The 21,542-nt window shown below is 43.2% G+C and overlaps 1 protein-coding gene across 1 annotated transcript; it reads right to left on the reverse strand.

Annotated features, from left to right (window-relative positions):
- Nucleotides 1-5,114: 5,114 nt before the first annotated feature.
- On the reverse strand, nucleotides 5,115-15,007 carry ppp1r3ca (protein phosphatase 1, regulatory subunit 3Ca). The gene is made up of 2 exons (XM_060932848.1): nucleotides 14,880-15,007; nucleotides 5,115-6,511 (listed from the first exon to the last, which is right to left on the reverse strand). The coding sequence occupies exon 2, from the start codon at nucleotides 6,469-6,471 to the stop codon at nucleotides 5,686-5,688; it is 786 nt and encodes a 261-aa protein (XP_060788831.1). The 5' UTR covers nucleotides 6,472-6,511; nucleotides 14,880-15,007; the 3' UTR covers nucleotides 5,115-5,685.
- Nucleotides 15,008-21,542: the final 6,535 nt, after the last annotated feature.

Consider the following 21,542-nt stretch of genomic DNA (forward strand, 5'->3'; position numbering starts at 1 on the left):
CACAAAAGGGTCTTTGAAAATCCTGACCTACTTGCCAAGACCAAGCTGCTTGTGTACAAAGCAGTCATACTGCCAACACTCCTCTATGGTGCAGAGGCATGGACCACTTATAGTAGGCATTTAAGAATCCTTGAGTCCTACCATCAGAGATGCCTAAGAAAAATCTTGCGTGTGAGCCTGGAAGATAACACCAGAGTTTTACAGGAGGCAAATACAGACAGCATCACCACCACCACCACCATCATAAACCACCAACTCAGATGGATAGGCCACGTAATATGGATGCCTGATACCTGCCTTCCAAAACAAGTCCTCTATTCTCAACTCCCCACTGGTCAATGTGGACCTGGAGGCCAGAAAAAGTGCTACAAAGACAACATCAGAACCAATCTCAAAAAATTCAACATCACCAGCTCAAACTGGGAAGCTACTGCCAGTCAAAGATCTGCATGGAGAAACTGCCTGCGTGAAGGTGCCACTTTCCATGAAGATCATCTCCAACAGGCTGCCAGAATCAAGCAGCAGCAAAGGAAGGAGCGGCTCTCCACTAAACAGGCCCCTAACACATCCCACCACCAGTACCCAACATCCATGCCCACACTGTAAGAAAGTTTGTGGCTCCAGAATTGGTCAGCCATCTGAAGACCCACAACAAGGACACCCAGGGAGGACCATCATACTCGACTTCGAGTGATCGCCAATGATGATGATTTTATATATATATGGCGGCACGGTGGTGTAGTGGTTAGCGCTGTCGCCTCACAGCAAGAAGGTCCTGGGTTCGAGCCCCGGGGCCGGCGAGGGCCTTTCTGTGTGGAGTTTGCATGTTCTCCCCGTGTCCGCGTGGGTTTCCTCCGGGTGCTCCGGTTTCCCCCACAGTCCAAAGACATGCAGGTTAGGTTAACTGGTGACTCTAAATTGACCGTAGGTGTGAATGTGAGTGTGAATGGTTGTCTGTGTCTATGTGTCAGCCCTGTGATGACCTGGCGACTTGTCCAGGGTGTACCCCGCCTTTCGCCCGTAGTCAGCTGGGATAGGCTCCAGCTTGCCTGCGACCCTGTAGAAGGATAAAGTGGCTAGAGATAATGAGATGAGAGATGAGATGAGATATATATGGCGGCACGGTGGTGTAGTGGTTAGCGCTGTCGCCTCACAGCAAGAAGGTCAGGGTTCGAGCCCTGTGGCCGGCGAGGGCCTTTCTGTGTGGAGTTTGCATGTTCTCCCCGTGTCCGCGTGGGTTTCCTCCGGGTGCTCCGGTTTCCCCCACAGTCCAAAGACATGCAGGTTAGGTTAACTGGTGACTCTAAATTGACCGTAGGTGTGAGTGTGAATGGTTCTCTGTGTCTATGTGTCAGCCCTGTGATGACCTGGTGACTTGTCCAGGGTGTACCCCACCTTTCACCCATAGTCAGCTGGGATAGGCTCCAGCTTGCCTGCGACCCTGTAGAACAGGATAAAGCGGCTAGAGATAATGAGATGATATATATATATGCGCACACACACAGTGTAATATATATACTAGTGCATCTCAAAAAATTAGAATATTGTGAAAAAGTTCAATATTTTCCATCAGTTATTGTTCAGAAAGTGAACAATAACTGAACAATTCAGAAAGTGAAAATGTTATATATTATAGACTCATTACACATAAACTAAAATGTTTCAAGCATTTTTCTATTTTAATTTTAATCAGTATGGCATACAGTACAAAAACATAAAAAAAATCTCAAAATATTAGAATATTTCATTTCGAGTTTGAGTAAAACAATATGAACACAGTGTATCTCTCGGTCTAGTTCAGTACACACAACCACAATCATGGGGAAGACTGCTGACTTGACTGTTGTCCAGAAGATAATCACTGATGCCCTCTACAAGAGGGTAAGCCACAAAAGGTCATTGCTGAAAAGGGTGGCTGGAAAAGGTGCACAAGCAACAGGGATGGCCGCAGTCTTGAGAGGATTGTGAAGAAAAGTTGATTCAAGAACTTGGGAGAGCTTCACAAGGAGTGGACTGAGGCTGGTGTCAGTGTATCAAGACCCATCACGAACAGACATCTTCAAGAAAGGGGATACGATTTTCACATTCCTAATATCAAGCTACTCCTGAGCCAGAGACAATGTCAGAAGTGTCTTATCTGGGCTAAGGAGAGAAAGAAATAGACTGTTGCTCAGTGTTCCAAAGTCCTCTTTTCAGATGAAAGTACATTTTGCATTTAATTTGGAAATCACGGTTCTAGAGTCTGGAGGAAGTGTGGAGAGGCACAGAATCCAAGGTGTTTGAAGCCCAGTGTGAAGTTTCCACAGTCTGTGATGATTTGGGGTGCCATGTCATCTGCTGGTGTTGGTCCACTGTAGTTTATCAAGCCCAAAGTCAACACAGCCATCTACCAGGAGATTTTAGAGCACTTCATGCTTCCACCTGCTGACAAGCTTTTTGGAGATGCTGATTTCCTTTTCCAGCAGGACTTAGCACCTACCCACAGTGCCAAAACTACTACCAAATGGTTTGCTGACCATGATATTACTGTGTTTGATTGGCCAGCCAACTTGCCTGACCTGAACCCCATAGAGAATCTATGGGGTATTGTCAAGAGGAAGATGAGAAACACCTGACCCAAAAATACAGATATGCTGAAGGCCACTATCAAAGCAACCTGGGCTTCAATAACACCTCAGCAGTGCCACAGACTGATCACCTCCATGCCACACCACATTGATACAGTAATTCATGGTAAAGGAGCCCCAACCAAGTATTGAGTGTATAAATGAATATACTTTTCAGAAGTTGGACATTTCTGTATTGTAAATCCTTTTTTTGATTGATCTTAGGGAATATTCTAATAATTTGAGATACTGGATTTCTGATTTTCATGAGCTATAAGCCATAATCATCAAAATTAAAACAAAAAAAGCCTTTAAATATTTCACTTTACATGTAATGAATATAGAATATATGAAAGTTTACCTTTTTGAATTAAATTATGAAAAAAAGGAACTTTTTCATGGTATTCTAATTTTTTGAGATGCACTAGTATATACATATTTATATATATGGGTCCGTCTCAGACACTGGTCTCTCATTTGGGACATTATGGTCAAAAAATACATTTTCTAATTTAACTTTTTTTTTTTTGCATTTACCTAACACTCAAATGTTTCTTTTGTCATGTTTAATAAGAATAAAGATAGTATCTTGCTTTATTTGGCCTCCACTGTGGAAATTTTTTTGATTACAATTCAAATGCTTTTGTAAAATTGATTTACATATAAGACAACTGGCGGCACGGTGGTGTAGTGGTTAGCGCTGTCGCCTCACAGCAAGAAGGTCCGGGTTCGAGCCCCGTGGTCGGCGAGGGCCTTTCTGTGTGGAGTTTGCATGTTCTCCCCGTGTCCGCGTGGGTTTCCTCCGGGTGCTCCGGTTTCCCCCACAGTCCAAAGACATGCAGGTTAGGTTAACTGGTGACTCTAAATTGAGCGTAGGTGTGAATGTGAGTGTGAATGGTTGTCTGTGTCTATGTGTCAGCCCTGTGATGACCTGGCGACTTGTCCAGGGTGAACCCCGCCTTTCGCCCGTAGTCAGCTGGGATAGGCTCCAGCTTGCCTGCGACCCTGTAGAACAGGATAAAGCGGCTACAGATAATGAGATGAGATGATGAGATGCCTGGTGTGTAAAGAGATCCGTATGTTGGAAATATTCCAGTGTTTTAATGTCTCTAAAATCTAGATCTTTACCTGACAGACTCAAGTGTCGGCCTGTAACAGTCTAATGTCTGTGATGATCTAAGACTAATGTGTGATTTATCAAATGTCACAATAAACACATAGTGGTTAGCGCTGTCGCCTCACAGCAAGAAGGTCCTGGGTTCGAGCCCCGGGGCCGGCGAGGGCCTTTCTGTGTGGAGTTTGCATGTTCTCCCCGTGTCCGCGTGGGTTTTCTCCGGGTGCTCCGGTTTCCCCCACAGTCCAAAGACATGCAGGTTAGGTTAACTGGTGACTCTAAATTGAGCGTAGGTGTGAATGTGAGTGTGAATGGTTGTCTGTGTCTATGTGTCAGCCCTGTGATGACCTGGCGACTTGTCCAGGGTGTACCCCGCCTTTCGCCCATAGTCAGCTGGGATAGGCTCCAGCTTGCCTGCGACCCTGTAGAAGGATAAAGCGGCTACAGATAATGAGATGAGATGAGATGAGACAATAAACACAGCTCGGTGCTGTGAGACACTAAACATGTTCTGCCATAAACCATCAGCAGGTACACCATCCACCAGCAAATTTTAGACCAATAGAAATGTCATAAAAATAAGCTGAAATGCTTGGAATCTATATATTTTAATGCCATTAAGAAAACTTTCTAGAGGAAACCCCAGACTCCAGCTTCACAGCCGTTGATCGGTTGTTGTGTGGCCTCATCCTCCAGCATCACGTCAGAAATGGACCAGCATTTGGAAGTTGGAAACTTGGGAGCTATGTGTGCTGAGTATGGAAACCAGACTGAAAAGCTTGTAGAGTGTGTTATCATTGAGAAAGGTATGGAGTTGCATAGCTACCACTCTTTCCATCACTTTAGCTAGAAAAAGAAGATTTGAGATGGGTCTATAACTGGAAAGAAACATTGGATCCAAGTACTGTTTTTTTTTTTTGAGTACAGGGGTAACTGCAGCAGTTATGAGGGCAGAAGAGCCAGAGCCAGAAGAGAGACATGTATTCATTAAGATCTCAGTTGGAATATTGATTTTAGCACTTTACCAATTCACCTCTGACTCTTACAAAGTGTTGACACTGGAGACTCCTTCCATACATGTTACAGAAACATCTCCTTACCTTGGAGAAAACTTCACCATGTCAATAATTTTTAAATCTGTTTATTCTCAGTGGAGCATCTGCTGGACATGCCCCTGTGAATGATCTGTTGCTATAGAAACCATAATGTATTAGAGCGAGAGAGTTAATATAAACCTGCACTATTGTCAGAGCTGCTGTTATAGAGAATTAATCAACACCTTCTGACCAATCAGAGTGCAGAGCTCAGCAGCGCTGTAATAGTAAACTGCTGAGATATGAGTAAAAACACAGACACTTCCTGTATATTCACAAGTGTTTATTAATTTACACTACATCAAAGCAAATCAGCAGGAGACCATCCAGGCAAAAATGAGCCACTTTTAAAGCAAATCCATCGAGCAGCTATAAATTCCCAACATGAACCCACTGACTGTCTGAAAGAACCCTCAGAGATACGGACAGGAATCATTCTGAAATTGTATATAAATATTCGTCTAACCCTTCAATATGAAGGAGAATCTCAGGCGCGGTTCTTCCTCCATTTTGTGCTGAAGCGATTCAGTTATTTTGATGATTTTTATGTTCAGAGTCCATTACAGCTACTTGAAAATAAGTTCAATTCACACAGAATGATAAATATCAATATGAAAGTATAATATGATAAAGACATCTCTGACTGTATCCATGATGAAGTCAAACATGAACAAAGGTGAAAAATCACATGGGACGAGATTTCTGTTCTGATAAATGACTGAAGAAAGCTTTCTTGCAGCGTCTCTCTTCATTAGGTGACATGATGTTTTTTAACTTATATCTTGGAAACAGAAAACCTTATTAACATTGCTTGTTTGTGTGTCACCAGTAGATGGCGCTGAACCTGATCATCAAATCCACTGCATTGTTGCTAGCTTCTGAATCGTTCGAACAAATCCGTCTCCTTGGTTTTAACCTTACTGTCATCATGCGCTGTCACAAGCGCGTAATTTTTTCCGTCGTTGTTGTCCCAGTACATCTGCCCACTGCTGGTGTAGCTAATGCAAAACTCCACGCTATCCTGAGGCAGCATACATGCTGGAATTTCAATGACAAAGACGAACGTGTCTGTGTCTCTGCATCCACAGATGTTGTTCATGAACGTACACTCGACGTCTCTGTGGTTTTTCCACGAATCGAAGGTGATCCGAATGTAGACTGATTTCTTGAATGAAAGATTTCGCACTTTAATTGTCCCCGTTAGTGTGTGGCCCTGCAGCATGCAGCTCTCCAGACATACCGAATTCTTCAGCAGGCGTTTCCGGAAATCCAGGTAGTCTGCCACAGGTTGCCTAAAGTCAAGGATTCTGCTTTGGATGGGATTAAGAGCGCCCTCCAGCCTCGGGGTGTCGAACTGCAAGAGCGAATCAGATTTTTTATTTTCACACGGAGAGAAGACATGGACTGCAGTCAGCGACATGCCTTTGGAGTCGGCGAACACCACCTTCTTCTTAGCTTTGGTTTCAGGAGCCTGCCAGGCATGGCATGGTGAATTCAGACTGGTGTTGTGGGTGTTTTTGGTGTTGATACAGGGACGCAGAGGTTTGCAGTGGAAGTTGATGAGATTCCTGGCCCTGTAGTCCTTGTATGAGCTGAGGAAGCTATGCACAGGTGGAGAGTGTGTGAAGTAGAGCTGCACGGCCATGTCCACCGGCATGATCAGACGCAGATTTACAGTCTGGAGGTTGTGGAGGACACTACACACACACACAAATTATAATAAAATTTAAAGCACACTGAATTTAGCATATAGCACATTGTGTTGTTACTAACCCCATTTCCAGAAAACTTGGGATATTTTCCAAAATGCAATAAAAACAAAAATCTGTGATTTTGTTAATTCACGTGAACCTTTATTATAAGATTCCACATTCAGCAGGTTAAAGGGGAACAGAGGGCAATATATAGAGTAAATATAACAATAAAACACACATTAATGAACCTTATTCAAGACTTACAAAAGTTTTTTGTTCTAAGGTTGGAAAGTTATAGTGTTTTGAAAGTAGCTCGAGCAAACTATTTCCGCAGTTTGAACAGCCCGCCATTATATTAATTTTATCCAATCAGAATGCACGTTCATTTTCTCTGCGTAACACTCATGACGTATGTATGTGCCCAGTTGTGTTGGCTTATTGAGGTTGGGAATAGCACGTGTGAAATACCTGTTTCTGCCTCTTGCGACGATTTCGCAAGTCCACGGGTGGCGCCTATCTCATTGCAGCAAATAAATTCTGTTGGACTCGTGAGCAACTCCACGTTACATTTTCCGCACGAGCACCACGCCGTGTCACCTGCATGCAGACGCTCTGCCCCACGCTTGCCATGCCCATGGTCAGCATCAGTCTCATCCAGGCCCGGCGCCATGGGGGGGCAAAAGGGGGCGTTGCCCCCTCGTGGCTACAGCCCCGCCCCCTCAACGGAGACTCAGATCACTTAATTGTTTTCTTAATTGTTATTGTGGGTGCATGTGTGAAATGCTGACACAGCCGCGCACACACAGACCTGTGATAAGGACAAGGGGAGGGGTCATGCGGGCGGGGGTTTTACATGTAGTCTACACTTACAAGTGCACTGTCTCTGCAATATGCAGTCAGTTTATGGGAGTAGTCTTTCCCCCACCGAATTAAACGAATTCAATCACAATATTGTGAATCCATTTTCTTTCTTTGTAGGCTAAGTTTATCTCCGTTTATGTCGGTGTATGTGTTCATATATGGTCCGCTTTGTGCGCAAATAGCGTAAGAATACGTGTCGTTGACGTCACCCCCCATGCAGCGGGGGTGAAAATTCATCACTTCAGAGTGTTTAGTCCCCTACACGCCTAAACTGGGATCGCGGACTAAGTGGTTAGCGTTGACTCGGTGCGAGTCAGGAAGGCTATTACTGGTGCAGCCGCGGGGTCTGTTGATTTTTTTAAATTATGATTTTGGCCGCCGAGCCAAGTACCTTAGACTTGCATTGACGTTTTGTTTTCATGCCGCGGAGCTATTTGTATGTATTTTAAATGTAAAGGACTTGCCTGTAGGTTTGTGTGTGTTGTTTTATGTTTGGCATCTTTCCGGTTGTACCACGTGTCTGTGAGAAAATCGGAGGGGAGGGTTAACAGGTGGGCACGGGAGTTGATAAAGTGCAACTGCCCTCGTAATATGTCACATGATTTTCCCGGACTAAAGCAACCTTCGGGGCCGTGGTGGTTTTGTGGTTGGCGCAGTTAATTGTTTGAAACACGTTGTCAGACCGCCATCACTACTACACACTATATGAAAAATATTTGCCCCCTTGCGATTTCTAATTGCCCCCTGAGTAAACTGTTCCTGGCGCCGGGCCTGGTCTCATCCTCGCCGTCATCCGAGCTTTCTTCTCTTATTTCATCACCGGAGTCGAGAGTACCTCTCCTAGGTTCAAACTGGTACCCTTCTAAGCCATAGCCTGCTTGCAGTGTGTCTTGCGGGATCTCTTCGTATGATTCGACAGAGCTGTCGTTTTCACTTGATGCGCCCGACGCCATGATTACACACTTATCTCCTCTATTTCGGAGAGTTCCGCTAGTGCAGTGGGTAGCGCTGATGTCACGGTCTTTTAAAAATGGCGACTCTTGTGCGGTTTAGCGTATAAAGTATTATACTGTATTTACAATTACCAAGATATTTCGTTGTTTTCTAGGATATAAATTTGATAGAATACTTAAGAATACGTTACTTTGTCACATCAGCAACTGTATATATTATATTTGGTACCCCTTTAATTGGTCACATGATTGGGTTTAGAAGGAGCAGCACCAAAGGCTCAGTGTGTGTAAGTAAGGATGGGCGTGGCTCACTGCTTTGTGCCAAAATTCATGAGAGTTCGTCAATTCAAAAAGAACATTTCCCAACGCAAGATTTTAGGTCTTTCAGAATCTACAGAACATAATATTGTGAAAGGATTCAGGAAATTCAGAGACATCTCAGCGTGTAAACGGCGGGGTCAGAAACCACTGTTGAATGGGCGTGACCTTTGAGCCCTCAGGCGGCACTGCCTGAGAAACCGTCATGCTAATGTGACAGATATAACCACATGGGCTCGGGAGGACTTCAGAAAACCGTCGCCACTTAACACAGTCCACCACTGCATCCAGAAATACAACCTGAAACTGTATTACACAAGGAGGAAGCCATTCATCAACTCTATACAGAAACACCGCTGATTTCTCTGGGCTGGAACTCATCTCAGATGGACCGAAAGACAGTGGAAACGTGTGCTGTGGTCAGATGAGTCACATTTCAGCTCGTTTTCAGGAAAACCCAAGCCTCAACACCAGGCATTGCCCGAATACCTGATTTGGTCGACCAAGACGCTAGGGCAGAAATATTTTAGCGAGTTAAGCCCGTTTGGGCACACCTATGGTCAGTTTCTTTAAGCACAAAAATGATTTTTGAGCGAGTACATTACAGAAAACAAGACATATTAACCAGCATCCTCGCCTCCCCTGTGATCGCCGTTTTGTTTTTTACTTCCCAAATTGTAATGGCGATTCTGATTGGCTCGCTTCAGGCACACGTGTGCATTTGTGCTTTTCATCAGTACGAGTGGTCACTGGTGCCCTCTACATTTTCCCAGGTTGGCTTCAGGATGTCCACAGTAAATATATATCATTTACATAGTGAATTATCCCATAGATAAATCTATCTTACCCCATTTATCATTTGACTTTGGCCCATCATGCATGTGAAGATGATGAGGACAGGTTGTTTAATTTCCTCCTAAATGCAACGGCAAACTGAATGATAAGACAGTACTGCAGTACAGACTCCTGTTTTATCATGTTTTTAGTTTTATAATTCATCTTTGCAGTATTGCTAGTCATTGTTAGGCAAAACAAAGTGTGTTTTGTGTCCTAAACTCTATATAAGATGACGTATTACGTACTAGTACCATACGCAAGTCTTACAGTGGTGCTTGAAAGTTTGTGAACCCTTTAGAATTTTCTATATTTCTGCATAAATATGACCTAAAACATCATCAGATTTTCACACAAGTCCTAAAAGTAGATAAAGAGAACCCAGTTAAACAAATGAGACAAAAATATTATACTTGGTCATTTATTTATTGAGGAAAATGATCCAATATTACATATCTGTGAGTGGCAAAAGTATGTGAACCTCTAGGATTAGCAGTTAATTTGAAGGTGAAATTAGAGTCAGGTGTTTTCAATCAATGGGATGACAATCAGGTGTGAGTGGGCACCCTGTTTTATTTAAAGAACAGGGATCTATCAAAGTCTGATCTTCACAACACATGTTTGTGGAAGTGTATCATGGCACGAACAAAGGAGATTTCTGAGGACCTCAGAAAAAGTGTTGTTGATGCTCATCAGGCTGGAAAAGGTTACAAAACCATCTCTAAAGAGTTTGGACTCCACCAATCCACAGTCAGACAGATTGTGTACAAATGGAGGAAATTCAAGACCATTGTTACCCTCCCCAGGAGTGGTCGACCAACAAAGATCACTCCAAGAGCAAGGCATGTAATAGTCGCCGAGGTCACAAAGGACCCCAGGGTAACTTCTAAGCAACTGAAGGCCTCTCTCACATTGGCTAATGTTAATGTTCATGAGTTCACCATCAGGAGAACACTGAACAACAATGCTGTGCATGGCAGGGTTGCAAGGAGAAAGCCACTGCTCTCCAAAAAGAACATTGCTGCTCATCTGCAGTTTGCTAAAGAGCATGTGAACAAGCCAGAAGGCTATTGGAAAAATGTTTTGTGGACGGATGAGATCAAAATAGAACTTTTTGGTTTAAATGAGAAGCGTTATGTTTGGAGAAAGGAAAACACTGCATTCCAGCATAACAACCTTATCCCATCTGTGAAACATGGTGGTGGTAGTGTCATGGTTTGGGCCTGTTTTGCTGCATCTGGGCCAGGATGGCTTGCCATCATTGATGGAACAATGAATTCTGAATTATACCAGTGAATTCTAAAGGAAAATGTCAGGACATCTGTCTATGAACTGAATCTCAAGAGAAGGTGGGTCATGCAGCAAGACAACGACCCTAAGCACACAAGTCGTTCTACCAAAGAATGGTTAAAGAAGAATAAAGTGAATGTTTTGGAATGGCCAAGTCAAAGTCCTGACCTTAATCCAATAGAAATGTTGTGGAAGAACCTGAAGCGAGCAGTTCATGTGAGGAAACCCACCAACATCCCAGAGTTGAAGCTGTTCTGTACGGAGGAACGGGCTAAAATTCCTCCAAGCCGGTGTGCAGGACTGATCAACAGTTACCGCAAACGTTTAGTTGCAGTTATTGCTGCACAAGGGGGTCACACCAGATACTGAAAGCAAAGGTTCACATACTTTTGCCACTCACAGATATGTAATATTGGATCATTTTCCTCAATAAATAAATGACCAAGTATAATATTTTTGTCTCATTTGTTTAACTGGGTTCTCTTTATCTACTTTTAGGACTTGTGTGAAAATCTGATGATGTTTTAGGTCATATTTATGCAGAAATATAGAACATTCTAAAGGGTTCACAAACTTTCAAGCACCACTGTACATATATGATATTGATTTATGTTTCATGTTTTAAGGACTTGTCTTCTTCTGTTGCAGAAATAAATGTTTTTAAAAATAAATGTTTTTTTTTTAAACATGTACTTCTGTCTAAATAACTCAATTATACCCCTAGTAAACATATCAGTATTGCCTTGAACTGTGTACTTAAACTTGCTGAAATGCCACAAAATTTTAGGGCAAAAGGAAATTCAAGGGGGACAAAAAAATTGAGGCCATTTAGGTGTCAAAAGTTAACGTAGAGGCCTGAAACCGGACGTCAAGTTCTCACTGTCAAAGGTGAACATGACCATCCAGTTTGTTATCAGAGAAAAGTGTAAAAGCAGCATCTGTGACGGTATGGGGGAGGATCAGTGCCCATGGCATGGGGGAGTTACATGTGTGTGAAGGTACCGTTGATTTATCAGGATTTTAGAGAGACATATTCATCGAGGTGATGTCTCTTCCTGGGAAGTCCATGCTTATTTGAGCAGGACAATGCCACGCCTCATTCTGCACGGGCTACAACAGCGTGGCTTTATAGACAGAGTGCGTGTGCTTGACTGGCCTGCTGTCTCCTATTGAGAATGTATGGAGCATCATGAAGAAGAGAATCAGACAACGGAGGCCATGGACTGTTGAGCAGCTGCAGTCTTGTATCGAGCAAAACTGGACAAAAATTCCAGTCGCAAAACTGCAACAATTTGTGTCCTCAGATCCCATACGATTAAAAACTGTTATTTAAGGAAAGGGGATGTAACACAACGGTAATAATGCCCCTGTCCCAACTTTTTGAGTGTGTTACAGGAATCAAATTCTAACTTTGTTTATATTTACAAAATACAGTTAAGTTGGTCAGTAAAACTACTGAAAATCTTTTCTTTGTACTTTTGTCAGTTAAATAAAGGTTTGTGTGAATTAACAAATCACAGATTTTTGTTTTTATTGCATTTTGGAAAATATTCAACTTTTCTGGAAATGAGGTTAGTAAATCTTGATCGTGTTTAGATTTAAATATTGTCAGGTTTTTATGCAAACACCAGGTTACAATAGAAGCTGGCTGATGTGACGATATAATATCCATATCATAATAAATTGGGTGGCACGGTGATGTAGTGGTTAGCACTGTCGCCTCACAGCAAGAAGGTTCTGGGTTTGAATCTGACAGCCGGCGAGGGCCTTTCTGTGTGGAGTTTGCATGTTCTCCCCGTGTCCGCGTGGGTTTCCTCCGGGTGCTCCGGTTTCCCCCACAGTCCAAAGACATGCAGGTTAGGTTAACTGGTGACTCTAAATTGCCCAGAGGAGTGAGTGTGAGTGTGAATGGTTGAGAGGAGAAAACTTCTATAATAATCCAGTAGAAGGCAACAGGAAACCACAACTGTAATCCTTCCCTAGAAACTTTTTTGGGGGGCTTTTTTCACCTTTATTGGATAGGACAGTGTAGAGACAGGAAATGAGTAGGAGAGAGAGATCAGGAAATGACCTCAGGTCGGAATCGCACCCGGGTCCCCGGAGTTATGGTATGGCACCTTATCCACCTGAGCCACAACACCCCCCTTCCCTAGAAACTTTGATGGCTGGAGTGTTAGTGTGACGTCACTGCAGTGATAGGGTTAGGATAGAGAGAGAGATAGATAATCAAATTACAGATTTTATTTGCTTTTCTGGAATATCAGATTTATCGTAAAATGCATGTCTTTCAATTACAAACTGACTGAAAGTAGCAAAAATCTTAAACTGTAAAATGTCACCCTTTTGTTACAGATTTTTATCTTTTTTATCTTTTTCTGCATTCAATATTCTATAAAGGCCCGGTCCCACTGGCCGATGGACACAAAACGTATGCAAAAAGGACACAGCGGACGAGCAAAATTTCGGGGGTGGCTCTATCCGTTTTCATCCGCTCCAGAAATGGACAAAATTGGAGAAAATTTGCGAAAACAGAACGGAAAAGAACGGACGTGGGTAGTATATAGCGGGGATGTTAAATGCATGTTCATAGGAAGCCTAGCGGATGAAAGCGGATGGAAGTGGATGACAGCTCCGAAGGGGTTACCGGTGATAACTGAGAAGCGGACGCATAGCAGAAAGAGCGGATGCATAGCGGATTAAGGGGATGCATCACGTACGCCTAACGGAAACAAAGGGGATGTTGCGCGGATGTATATCGGATGCAGACCGATTGTCCGCTAGTTGTCCTTCTACATACTCTAGACATACTCCAGACATCCTAAATATACGAGATACATCCCAGATATAAACGCTTTGTCCGTTTTGAATACTTTATATACGAGATGCATACGCTTACATCCTTTCTATTTCCGTGCTACTAACGATGAATAGACGTTTCATGTACCTTATCTTTCCTCCCTCTTTCCGTTTTCAGCTGCAGCGGATGTGAGTTGCGAGGATGCCCAGAGGATGCAGAGAGGATACAGCAGACGTTTAACGGATGATAACGGACATAGAACATTTGTTGCTCGTATATGTCGTGGATTTACATCGTACATGGCGGAAAGTTCATCCGTTCTAAAAGTTTTGTGCAGCTCAAAACTTTTTGCGCGGATGAAATCACAGTGGACGGATGCTCGATGGATAGAGCGTATGAAGCACGTATGCAATGAGTACACAACGGATGCATAGCGTTTTCCAACGGATGGCAAAGATTTTTTTACGTTTTACATCCTCTTTGCATCCGTAAGTGCAGTGGGACCGGGCCTTAAGAAGCCTTTATTTGTCACATGCACACTCAAGTGTTATAAATATGTTAAAAAACAACCCTGTATATCATGATCCACTGTAGAAATTGTAGAAATGGCATACTGTATCGTAGAAACACCTTTGAGAATTGCATCATGATATTTTTGTAATATTATTCATCCCAAGTAAAACTGTTTATGAAGAGAATTGTGTTTATTCCCTTTTTAAAAATGTCTGAATACTGAGCATCCACTAATAAATGCATGAGTGTTTGATGATGATGATCTCATCTCATTATCTCATTCATCTCTCATCTCATTATCTGTAGCCGCTTTATCCTTCTACAGGGTCGCAGGCAAGCTGGAGCCTATCCCAGCTGACTACGGGCGAAAGGCGGGGTTCACCCTGGACAAGTCGCCAGGTCATCACAGGGCTGACACATAGACACAGACAACCATTCACACTCACATTCACACCTACGCTCAATTTAGAGTCACCAGTTAACCTAACCTGCATGTCTTTGGACTGTGGGGGAAACCGGAGCACCCGGAGGAAACCCACGCGGACACGGGGAGAACATGCAAACTCCGCACAGAAAGGCCCTCGCCGGCCACGGGGCTCGAACCCAGGACCTTCTTGCTGTGAGGCGACAGCGCTAACCACTACACCACCGTGCTGCCCGATGATGATGATGATGATAAAAGGTAAAAATAAAATAGTTTAGTAAATAAAAGATCAAAGTTTCAAACAGGTCCTAACAGGTTTATCCACAATACTGACTGAAATAAGTTCTTAGAGACAGATCAAACCTTCTGGAAGTTTCTTACCTGGCATCAGATGCCTTCAGAACTGAGCAAAAGAGAGCTTTAACACTTGGACCCTCCTGTATGTATATACAGTGTGAATAATGTCCCACTGCACCCCACCACGCACACTGCACCCCACCACGCACACTGCACCCCACCACGCACACTGCACCCCACCACGCACACTGCACCCCACTACGCACACTGCACCCCACCACGCACACTGCACCCCACTACGCACACTGCACCCCACCACGCACACTGCACCCCACCATGCACACTGCACCCCACTACACACACACACACACACACACACACACACACACTGCACCCCACTACGCACACACACACACACTGCACCCCACTACACACACACACACACTGCACCCCACCACACTGCACCCCACCACACACACACACACACACACACACTGCACCCCACTACGCACGCACGCGCGCGCACACACACACACACACACACACTGCACGCCACTACACACACACCCCTGCTCGCGCCGCGGCTCCCTTTATATCGCCTCTACTTCTCCTTTATTCACATAGTTCACAAATCCAACCAATAGAATCTGCGCCACGTGCAACTCTGTCCAATCAGCTCACAGGTGAGCGCGAGCCCACGTGCTGCTTTTCGATCCACAGCGCCCGCTTTTATTTGCATATTTATTTGCATATTCCGAAAATCGGACCAATAGAAGCGCGACAATACAGACAATACTCCGAAACAGTTCACTACCACTGTTTAACATCAAAGCATCAACAACAATGTGCTGTTACTGACGATATATTATAAATAAATAAATAAATAAATTCGATATTTAATTAATTTTAAAAATTAATATAAATTTAATATCAATAATTAAAAAATATTTTATTTGCAATTGAATTATTTACAATTGTTTTAAATATCTGATTATTATAAAGTAAAACTGTAACAGGAAATAAAAATGCTCATCAATATAAAAGCCAAAACTATATTTTATTTTTGCTCAGAAAAATATCTATCTACTGTATATATCTACCAAACTTATTACTTATTATGGGGATCAAGGTAGAAGCGTTCACATCGCAATTCCCATCAAGTAATATTACCAATGTTACCTGCGAATTCTACCAAACACTTTGAAGCCGAGCCAAAAGACAAATGATGTCCAGAAGCCCAATAAATGGCAGTAGCCCATCAGCCCGGAACAGGAAGAGAGGCCAATGCCCGCCCCTAAGGCCAGCTTTGACCATCATATCTCTAAATGTTGAAGGACTGTCTGCAACTAAAGAAGAACGTGTTGCCAAACTCTGCAGAGAGCATCAGTGTGATATTTTCTGCCTTCAAGAAACCCACTGTGGACCTAAACATCCCCGCCCTCAAGTGGAAGGCATGACCACCCTCATAGAAAGACCACATGAGAAACATGGAAGCGTCATGCTAGCAAAAAATGGGACAATCATCGAATCAACATCAAAGAGCGATGAAAACAACATTGAGGTCTTAACCGCTGAGCTCAGAGGAATTACCATGACCTCCATCTACAAACCACCTCCAACACCTTTCCTGATGCCAGAAATACCACCATCTGGGAAACCAAGGATAGTGATTGGAGACTTCAACAGCCACAGCTCACAATGGGGATACGCCGGTAACAATGCAGATGGAGATGCAGTGGAAGGATGGGCCGAAACCAACCAGCTCAACCTGATCAAACTTCCTCTGGCGGGAAACTTCGGAAAGACAGTGAGGCGAGGAAATGACTCTCCAAACATTTCAACTAATTGGATGGCTTTATTGGTGAATTATGCCTCCAAAAAAGAACTTTACAGCTGAGGAAGGCGAGGACATTAAAAAGTCATTCGACTTTCTGGGAGAGGAAGTTTCTATTGTTAAACAACAGAAAACCATCATGGACCTGGTGACGGAAGTGAAGTTGCTAAGGCTGCAGAATGCTGAGAAGGACTGGCATCTCACCCACCTGAAAAGCAGAGTTGCTGAACTGGAGCAGTACACCAGGATGAACGACGTCATTGTCACTGAGATTCAGATTAAACCCAGGTCATATCAAGTCAAGTTTATTTGTATAGCGCTTTTAAAAATAAACATTGTCGCAAAGCAGCTTTACAGAATTTTAACGACTTAAAATATGAGCTAATTTTATCCCTAATCTATCCCCAAAGAGCACGCCTGTGGCGACGGTGGCAAGGAAAAACTCCCTCAGACGACATGAGGAAGAAACCTTGAGAGGAACCAGACTCAAAAGGGAACCCATCCCCATCCAGGCAACAACAGACAACATGACTATAACATTAACAGCCCTAACATAAAGTCAGCTTCACTGATGCTATAAACCCCCCACCGACGGAAACCTGAGCGCAAAACCATTCACGACAACCGCAGTCCCAAAGTCAGCAAGTCAACTGCAGTCCTAGAGTCAAGCCAGCAAGTCAACTGTAATCCCCAGCCACAAAAGCACCGCTGCAAGAGTCCAGAGCGTCCTCCAGGTGCGACCCCCAACTGTTCACATAGGGCTGCCCTCCACAGGAGCGATGCAATGAGACTCCAACCAGACACAGGGCACAAGGATGGATCAGGCAGGTCCAAGGAGCAGAAGAGGTTCAGCATCTCAATCCCAGGACCGACATGTAACTCAGAGGGACAGATGGGGGGGGGGGGGGGGGGGGTGGAACACAGGTTGTTAGGTATGCCCAATGTCACCTGAATAAGTAGGAACAGTATACATATTGCACTGAGTAAGCAGGGACTCTGGCAACTAACTATGAGAGCATAACTAAAAGGGGAGAGCCAGAAGGTAACACAGGCATGAGGGGCCCCAGGACATAAAGCAGCAGCCACTACACCGTCAACAAACTCGAGTGAGCAAGCGAGTGGGGACTGACAGCATCCATACATCCCAGTTTACCAAAACACTCTGTCTGAGGATCCTCCAGATCTACACCTTTACCTCATAAACACCATTAACACAAGGCTTGACTAAACAGATGTGTTTTCAGCCTAGACTTAAACACTGAGACTGTGTCTGATTCCTGAACATTACTTGGAAGGCTGTTCCATAACTGTGGGGCTTTGTAAGAAAAGGCTCCACCCCCTGATGCAGCCTTCACTATACGAGGTACCAGCAGATAGCCTGCACCTTTTGATCTAAGTAGGCGTGGCAGGTCATAGAGGAGCAGAAGTTCACTCAGGTACTGTGGTGCGAGATCATTCAGTGCTTTAAAGGTCAATAGTAGTATTTTATAATCAATATGAAATTTGATTGGGAGCCAATGCAGTGTGGATAAGACAGGCGTGATGTGGTCATATTTTCTAGTTCTAGTAAGGACTCTTGCTGCTGCATTTTGAACTAACTGGAGCTTGTTTATGCACTTATTGGAACATCCAGACAGTAAGGCATTACAATAATCCAACCTGGAGGTAATGAAAGCATGGACTAGTTTTTCCGCATCATGTAATGACATTAAATTTCTTATCTTAGCAATATTTCTGAGATGAAAGAAAGCTATCCGGGTGATGTTATCAATGTGAGTTTCGAATGAAAGACTGGGGTCAATAATCACTCCGAGTTCTTTTACTGCTGCACGTGAAGAAACAGAAAGGCCATCCAGAGTTACTGTATAACCAGAAAACTTACTTCTAGCTGCATGTGGTCCGAGTACAAGTACTTCAGTCTTGTCAGAGTTAAGCAGAAGGAAGTTAATAAACATCCAGTGTCTAATGTCCTTCACACATTCCTCAATTCTATTAAGCTGGTGTCTCTCATCAGGTTTTGCAGAAACATACAACTGTGTGTCATCAGCATAACAGTGGAAACTAATACAATGTTTACGAATAATATCACCCAGAGGGAACATATATAAAGAAAAAAGCAGTGGACCCAAGACAGAACCTTGTGGAACACCAAACTTTACCTCAGTACGTCTAGAAATATCACCATGTATATCAACATACTGATAGCGATCAGTTAAATAAGAGCTGAGCCAGGAGAGGGCCGTTCCCTTGACTCCCACAACATTTTCTAGTCTGTCCAGAAGAATGGAATGATCAATGGTATCAAATGCTGCACTAAAGTCAAGCAACACAAGCAGCGAGACACAGCCCTGATCAGACGCCAACAGTAGGTCGTTTACTACTTTAACCAGAGCTGTCTCTGTGCTATGATGAGGTCTAAATCCTGACTGATACATTTCATGGATGTTATTCCTATGTAAATATAAGCATAACTGCTGTGCCACAGCTTTTTCAAGGATCTAGAACAATAAAGAATAGCAAAATGACATCCACCAAAGCATACAGATGAACTGTACATGAGTAAACTTCTTCCATTTCACAGCTTCTCACATTTTTATCAGGCCTAAACAGCTTTCCACTAGGGCAGACAGTTGGCTATAAAATCCACACCACTGTCAAAGGCTACTAGGGCTTCAACACATCCATCTGATTTTCTTTTCCTCCATGTGCCTGCCCACTGGCAGGTTAAATCTCTATTCTTGCACTCATGGAGAATCCCAGCCCCACTACTTCTTTTGTTCCTCTCCTGTCTCTACTTATCTCCACCAGCTTCCTGCTCCTTTGCAAGGCCACGGATAGATACGTAGGTCATACACTACCTCCTCTATCTTCTTCACATCATACTTGAGACCATCATAGTGTTTACGAAGTGGGTCATTTTTCAGATTCAGCAGGCGAAAACCAGAATCAAGTTCATTGATGAAATTTGAGAAATTTGAGCTAATACATGGAATTAAGCCACATGGCGTCATCGCTAATAGCATGACCACACTTAACACATTCTAGTGATTTACCAAAAATCTGTATTTTTAAAATAAACAAATATCATCTAAGAAATAATTTACATAACAGGACAGTATGTTGACATTGACCTTATCAGTCAAAGTTAAAAAATCATCAAATATACAGAAAAGTAAATGAGAGAACTAACTTTTGGTCTTCCCATGGCCTTCAGAAGACACAACTGATGTAACTTCCTGTTGAGCATGTGATTTATGGAATGTTCCAAATTTGTCAGATGGGGTAATATGTTTGGGTAACAGGACTGAGTGAAAACCCAGGGACACAACTAAAATGTGTATTTTAACTAAGATATTGTGGATTTCTTATGAAAAAATAGATTTAAACCATGGATAGGATATGGAGTCACACAACAGTGCAAAAGAAATACTGTTTCTGAAGGATTTTAATCATAATATTTCATAGTTAAGTATAAAGTTAGAGTGCGGGGACAGGTAACACGTTATTTTTCAGTGTTTTAGGTAGTTTTTATTAATCCTTACAATTATATATCTTAAATTTGAAATCAGATCAATGTGCAGGACATTCTGTGTAATAAGGAAATGTATTTTAAAGTACATTTTTATGTGCATTTATACATATAATTTTCTAGGGACGGAAATGGCACCGATTCGGTGGAATGGCTCATAGAGCGCCAGAAACTAGCATAGAGGCGTTTAAGGACTGGGTAGAAAAGACATTTACAGTAGATAATAAAAAAGTTATCTTCATTTGTGGGGATACAAATATTGATCTGTTGAACCCTAATAAGCACAGTATGACTGAGAAATTTATTAATACCATGTACAGTATGAGTCTTCACCCAAAAATTACCAGACCCACCAGAATTACTGACCACAGTGCTACTTTAATAGATAATATATTTACCACTGGCATAGATAATAACATCTCATCTCATTATCTCTAGCCACTTTATCCTGTTCTACAGGGTCGCAGGCAAGCTGGAGCCTATCCCAGCTGACTATGGGTGAAAGGCGGGGTACACCCTGGACAAGTCGCCAGATCATCACAGGGCTGACACATAGACACAGACAACCATTCACACTCACATTCACACCTACGCTCAATTTAGAGTCACCAGTTAACCTAACCTGCATGTCTTTGGACCGTGGGGGAAACCGGAGCACCCGGAGGAAACCCACGCGGACAACATGCAAACTCCACACAGAAAGGCCCTCGCTGGCCACAGGGCTCAATCCCGGACCTTCTTGCTGTGAGACGACAGTGCTAACCACCACATGCTGCCCAATGTGCATTGTATCTAAGATATTTAAGATGGTATTATTTGCAGATGACAAGCATTTGTTTTGTTCTGGAACAAATTTACATGAGTTAGAAAACATAATCTCTTCAGAATTCATTCATTCATTCATTATCTCTAGCCACTTTATCCTTCTACAGGGTCGCAGGCAAGCTGGAGCCTATCCCAGCTGACTATGGGTGAAAGGCGGGGTACACCCTGGACAAGTCGCCAGGTCATCACAGGGCTGACACATAGACACAGACAACCATTCACACTCACATTCACACCTACGCTCAATTTAGAGTCACCAGTTAACCTAACCTGCATGTCTTTGGACCGTGGGGGAAACCGGAGCACCCGGAGGAAACCCACGCGGACAACATGCAAACTCCACACAGAAAGGCCCTCGCTGGCCACGGGGCTCAAACCCGGACCTTCTTGCTGTGAGACGACAGTGCTAACCACCACATGCTGCCCAATGTGCATTGTATCTAAGATATTTAAGATGGTATTATTTGCAGATGACAAGCATTTGTTTTGTTCTGGAACAAATTTACATGAGTTAGAAAACATAATCTCTTCAGAATTGTGCAGGTTAAAAAGTTGATTT

The sequence above is a fragment of the Neoarius graeffei genome, chromosome 11 (genome assembly GCF_027579695.1).
Source record: "Neoarius graeffei isolate fNeoGra1 chromosome 11, fNeoGra1.pri, whole genome shotgun sequence".
In the NCBI taxonomy this organism is placed as follows: domain Eukaryota; kingdom Metazoa; phylum Chordata; class Actinopteri; order Siluriformes; family Ariidae; genus Neoarius; species Neoarius graeffei.